Source organism: Bactrocera latifrons, unplaced genomic scaffold (assembly GCF_001853355.1).
Source record: "Bactrocera latifrons isolate USDA-ARS-PBARC rearing strain unplaced genomic scaffold, ASM185335v1 scaffold_12, whole genome shotgun sequence".
In the NCBI taxonomy this organism is placed as follows: domain Eukaryota; kingdom Metazoa; phylum Arthropoda; class Insecta; order Diptera; family Tephritidae; genus Bactrocera; species Bactrocera latifrons.
In genome coordinates this window covers 195265-201494 of record NW_017534630.1, presented here as the reverse complement: position 1 = coordinate 201494, position 6230 = coordinate 195265, and the positions used below count along the sequence as shown (strand labels likewise).

The window sequence follows — 6230 nt, the reverse complement described above, 5'->3', positions numbered from 1 at the left end:
TGGACGACGGAGTCGGACCTGATGGAGAACAGTGTCAGATGAGTGGGGTTGATGGGGCATGCAAAAAGGTAGCCAGTGTCATGGGGAGACTCATTGCACGCCAGACATGTATTGAATATGTCGAAGTATATTCCGAATAAGTAGGAGCTCAACCTGCTACAGTATCCACAACGAAACTGCGCAAAGGTCACTCTCGTTTCTCCCGGCAACTCGAACTCTTCTTCTACGATGAGTGGTGGTTTGACTCCGAGGACGTCATTCACTGGAAGGGAGTCGGTGAAAGTGTTGATGGCTCAACTGTGAATGACGGTAAGTGCTTGTCAGAATTTGGTTGCATTGTGCCGCTCCAATTCGCTGACTGCAGGGTTATTTCTGCGAAAGCATGCTTGGAGAGTTTAATACCGTTCCCAATACAGTCGGGTCTACGAAAACCGGAACGGACCCGGATTTTTATCCGGCCAAGGACTGTCAACTCGGCAGAATTCTGCCGTTACAACAACAGGAGTTCACTACGCTCATTTTCCGATTCCGATAAAATTCCCACAAAACCCGGTTCTACGCATCGAAATTGTCTCGCACTTTATTCGGTTATTTTAGTAACCTAACCCCGTTTAGATCAGTAAGTCTTCCAAGTTTTGTCACGGATTATTGTCTAAGACAACGGTGTCATCTCTGAATATATTGTTTAGATCGGCCTCCTTTAGCATACAGCTCTCACACAAACTGCCGATCAAATTTTCAGTTCTTGGTATTACAGCTACTGCGCAAACGAAATAACTTTTGCACTTTTTTTTAAATTACTAAATATTTAAAATTCTTAATCAGAAGTATGACAAACAATTAAACAATTTTGCAATATTTCGTATTTATTTGCGAATTTTATTATTAAAGACACTTTATTGCATTGACATACAGAAATGAATAATTTATAAGTTCACTTACGCACGCTAAATTGTATACAGTAGGACAAAATATTTATTTAGATTATAATACATTTATCTTGATTTAATTTAAAATACATACTTCAATAACTGCGAAACATTGCTGACTTACGTACGTAAAAATAAAAATAAAAAAATCGATTGGTTAAATATTCAAACAAAATATTTCAACAGAAGTCTGGCAACGTCATGGTAAATATAATTTGCATGCAAAAATTGAATGATCAGCCGTTACTTCACGAATGCTTTCGCAGGGAACGATGTTTTCGTTCATAAATCATAAATACATATTACTTAAGTTTCCTATAATTGCATTTCGAGCATGAAATTAATTTTACAAATGCACGTAGATCTATTTTAATATATAAATTACGTTATTTGTGTGTATATTTATGTATATACTATATATTTGTATGCACCTAAGTTTTGTAAATTCTTTACGCTTAACTGTTGTGACATGCAGCTCATGCCTTTACTTTGACATGGAAGCATTTACTTCCACGTTGAGAAACATATTGGAAATAATGAAAATATTTTATATCACAAAGATTTAAAATGTTTAGCCAAACTCATGTTTGTGTAATCGAAAATGAGAAATAAATGAAATGTCATGTCATGGGCTTAATAGACTCATGGCGCAGCATTGCGATTCAAAGGCGCAGTCTCATCATCGGTTATTTCGTGTATGTCATCGTCGTTGTATGTAATGTTTTCGCCACGACCTGCAGCAGCAGCTGGTTGACCTTGTGGGAAGTTCCATTTTTGTGGACTCGTACGACCAAAGACAAGGAAGAACAGATTGCCGACGAAATAGAAGAATGCGCTCACATAAAACACAATACGCCATTGTGCGGGATTTTCCTGTAAAACAAAGTAAACATATCAATAATTACATGCACAATGAAATCGAAGAAAACAGGCACTGACCTCATCTGTCACAATCAGTCCAACTGTGAGCGGTGCTATTATGCTTATCACATTCGCCACACAATTGGTAATGCCCATCAATGTACCGGCGAAATTTGGCGCGATATCAATGTGGTTGACTTGAAAACCTAGATAAGTGGCCGCATTTGCACCCACTGCTATGGTCAACAATGTTATAGCCAATTTAACACTACCACCGGCATTTATATAACCCAGACCGATCAATGCCACCATGGGCACCCATTGACCGATGGTGTTGAAGAATTTTCGTGACACCCATAGACGCGTTGTATAGCGCGCATTCAGAAAATCGCCCAAGAAGATGAAGGCATACGACAGCAGACACATAGCAAAGTATGGTAACGCGGAGAGCGGACCACTACTGCGTATATCCATACCGAGAATATTCTTCAAGTATGTCGGTATTTCGGTGAGCAGTGTCCAGAAGCCCCAATTATTGGCTAAATGCACAAAAATCAACGTTAGGAATGGTGGTGAAGTGAATATTTGAGCCCATGGTAATTTGTGTGGTTGTGTTTGTGTGCCACTGCTTTGACGACCAGCATCGGAAGGCCGACGTGTTTGTCCCGACGATTCAATATAACGCAATTCGGCTACACTAATCGATGGATGCTCCGCAGGTGTGCTGGCGCTTAAGAATAACCAAACGAATGACCACAAAATGCCAACTACACCGGAGAGATAAAATATGCTGGGCCAACCAAGCCATGAGGATGCTATATAACCGCTAACCGACAACATTACAACCGTACCGAATTGTGCGCCCGAATAGCAGTAGCTGACGAGGCGTGCACGCTCCTCGGCTGGTGCCCATTTGGATAGAAATGTGTGCGTCGATGGAAAAATCATGCCTTGCGATAGACCTTGTGCGGCACGTAACGCCAACACCAAAGGCCAGTCTCCGATTTTGGCGCTTAACGGTGTCAAAATGGCCAGCGAAGAGCATATAAGCACACCAAAAAAAAATGTATACTTGGCACCATAGTGGTGCGCCATGTAGCCACCGGGCACTTGTGTCACGACATAACCCCAGAAAAAGCTGCTGAGCAGATAGGACTTAATGCCCTCATCCCATTGGTACTCCTGCAAGAGTTGAGAAAAGTGATAAGGATTTTTTTTTTCTTTTTTTTTTTTTGTTAGTTTGCGGTATAACTATAAGATGTAAATTTTCCACAATACACAATAATTATAGATAGGTGGTACATACATTCGCATATACATACATACATACATATATAAGTAGATATATTCCCGTCTTAAAGTGTATTTCTCAATTTTTACTTGTTTTATTAAATGCATATGTGCAAACATGGGCATGACAAAAAATGACGTATGAGAAGGCAACTGCGTTTATTTTCTGCTTTTTATCAGTATAAAGCCACAAATTCAGAATTTTCTTTTTTGAATAAAATTTATATGGTAAACTGCTGAACAAATAAATGAAAATATACTATTTATTATGAGAAACAATTATTCGAAGTTATCTTATGAAACGCGGTTACTATGTAAAACTGTGCCTACCACATAAACATACATACATACATATATATACCGCCAACATGTTCATGTGTACTTGACATATTACTGATAATTTTTAGTGCTGATGCATTAGATGAGCAATAGCGTAAACAAAGCGTTCTGCTATCAAGGTGCTACTTTATTTTCGAATTTGCAATAAATAAGCCAATTAACACACCCACCATCGCCATATGCTGCTAATTTCATTTAAAAAAATTTAAATATGCGTGCAGGTACTTACCTCAAATGCTGGATTTGTGGCATTTTGATCTGTCATCGCCACAATGGCTACAGAAAGATTTACGCGCAGCGCATAAGCCACTGCCAAGCCACAAAAGGCGAGGAAACATTGTAGATGACGTATACCAAACCGTGGACCTAATCAACAAAATTGATGAGCAGCTTGTAATTAATGCTATCTCTAACAATTAATATGTGTATATTTCACTTACCTTGTCGTGCAGTATCAATTTGCTGATAGCCACCATTGAAACAGTCACACCATAAAACCATTTTATTGCCTACCTACGACTTACACTTGCATTTATGTACACGATACATACGCCCACACAAATATTTTCTACAATAATTTAACTATTGTCGGCAGCAACTCGTATGGTGATCGGAATTCTTTTGTTACTTTGTTATCTTAGCGAAACTCAATACTCCATTCTATAAAAACTTTAAAGAATTTCTCGAGTTTGCACTTTTCCACCCAATCGCAGCAGTACACTCCACATCACTTTTGTAAATGATGAGTTTTGTATACGTTTCCAAATACGTCAACACAGAACACACAAAAACAATATAACAATAAGCGAATTGAAATCTCTGTCTATTAATGGAATGAAGGAATAGGGCAAATAAACAAAGCGAATTGGTAAACAGCTGATAACTGTAGGCGCTACCACACCCGCCAAAAATAGTATTACCCATTTGTAATTTATCGATATTTCGGCGAAGTACTTTGTAGCAGCAACCGAGTTAATTAGAATACAAAAAAATTTTAAATGTGTGAGACTCGTAAGAAAGAAAAGATATATAAGTAAACTTAGTTTAATCCATTAATTATTCGTAGAATTAGTAGGGTCTCATTGTGTATAATGCGGAAAAAAAACCGTATTATTATTATTTTTTTTTTTTAATTAGGGATACATATGTTTTTATAGTTTTCACAGCATATTTTTGAATACAAATTTTTTTTTTTTTTTTTTTTTTTTGTAAAGCCCGAAGAAGAATATTTTCCCAAAATCAAGATATTTTGCAACTTTTCCGGCGAGTAGCATGAAAAAATCATAACTAGTTACAAGCAGTGATGCCGATTGTTGGCGCACTTTTGGAAATATTTAATTACCAAGGTGTTAAAATTTTCTATGATTAAGTTAAACTACATATACATGCACATACTAAAAACTCTTTAAAATATATTTTATATTAAAATACGAAAATTTGTATTAGTTATTTATAGATAAATTTCGTAAAAAAATTCCAGATTATAATAATCAAATGTGACCGATTGGCATTACTGCCGCTATTGCGAGCAACGATTGAATACTGTGGCAGCACAGCCGAATGGCGGAAATTGGTAAGTGTCAATTCGGATATTGTCGTGTGTGAGCGTTTGTGAATAATTGTGTGTTAAATTTCAATTTATTTCTGATTCTTGATGTAAGTGGGTTATAGTTAAAGTGATATTTAAGTGAAATTCAATATTCGTATAATGAAGAAGTGTATCTTTGGGAGCATAGAGAAGCTAATTGCCTTTGTGTAATGTGTATACAATAGTGAGAGTCGCATACAAATTTGGCTACCTCAGTATCACGCAAAAGAACAAATAGTGAAAAAGCTTAAGTAGCCGAGTAAAGAAAGTATTTGTGTAATTTTATGTGTAAGTCCATAAAATTACAAAAGGTGTAAATGAAATTTATGAAAATTTTGCTGCAAAAATGGTTGCTCAAGCTTTGTGGCCTGCGTGTGCTTCTGCATTCTTTTTCATCCGTTATTTGTAAGTTTCAAATTTGTTTCGTTGCCGCAATTTAAAAGGTAAGTTTGCATTAATGTGTTCTCAAGCAAATTAAATGACATTCGAAAAGCCATAAATAATATAGTCCAAAACTGTCGTGCGTTAGAGGAGCTGGCTGCTAGTTTTTTTAATGATATATTAGCTCTAATAAAATTGATGAAAATGTAAGTAAAAGTATATTATATAGTATTTGAGATGTCTAAAAAATATGTAATTTCTATTATGTACCAATTTTTTCTCACAATTTGACATCCATAGGAAACTATAGTTTACAGTCGAAAGAAATCTGAATTTTTGAACTTCAGTGCCTCTAAAACTATAGTTCGCAGGTGCTCTTTTTGTGACAAATTTATAAGCAAAAATTTAGTCCGCAGATATTTTTTTTTTATAAAAAGAAAATTATCAAAAATATTTATATGGCAGCCGGCGAATTAAGACCTTTACACTAGCTTTGCTCTGATTTCAAGTGAAGTAATGCGTTTTAAGAAAGTGCACATCTTTAACTAAGCGGCTATTAAAATATCTTAATCTTTAGCTATGCACTATAGTGATCCGAATTCGTACAAATTGGCATGTCAATTCAACTGATCTCGTCACGCTGATCAGTTATATAGGGGAAGGTGGGGAATGTTGGGCATAGTTTTGATTTCGGTTAAAAAGTCACATAAAAGTTATTTTTTGTGAAAATTCCTAAGCATGGATTTGTAGTGCGAGTCGTAACCTTCCTTTTTTGACGATTCTCGTGCTTCGGCATCTTTTTCTTGCAAATCGTGCAAAAATCGAAGTCCTCTTCGATGTCG

General features: G+C 36.4%; 1 protein-coding gene across 1 annotated transcript; it reads right to left on the bottom strand.

Moving 5' to 3' along the window:
- Positions 1-845: 845 nt before the first annotated feature.
- On the bottom strand, positions 846-4218 carry LOC108978220 (putative inorganic phosphate cotransporter). The gene is made up of 4 exons (XM_018948374.1): positions 3860-4218; positions 3649-3785; positions 1869-2972; positions 846-1802 (listed from the first exon to the last, which is right to left on the bottom strand). The coding sequence occupies exons 1-4, from the start codon at positions 3918-3920 to the stop codon at positions 1572-1574; spliced, it is 1533 nt and encodes a 510-aa protein (XP_018803919.1). The 5' UTR covers positions 3921-4218; the 3' UTR covers positions 846-1571.
- Positions 4219-6230: the final 2012 nt, after the last annotated feature.

Excerpts from the sequence above, each read along its gene's own strand:
- LOC108978220 (XM_018948374.1), bottom strand. The coding sequence starts at position 3,920 with ATGGTTTTATGGTGTGACTGTTTCAATGGTGGCTATCAGCAAATTGAT. Across the intron at positions 3,786-3,859 it reads AATTGATACTGCACGACAAG|GTCCACGGTTTGGTATACGT; the intron begins GTAAGTGAAATA and ends TTTGTTGATTAG. Across the intron at positions 1,803-1,868 it reads GACTGATTGTGACAGATGAG|GAAAATCCCGCACAATGGCG; the intron begins GTCAGTGCCTGT and ends TTTGTTTTACAG.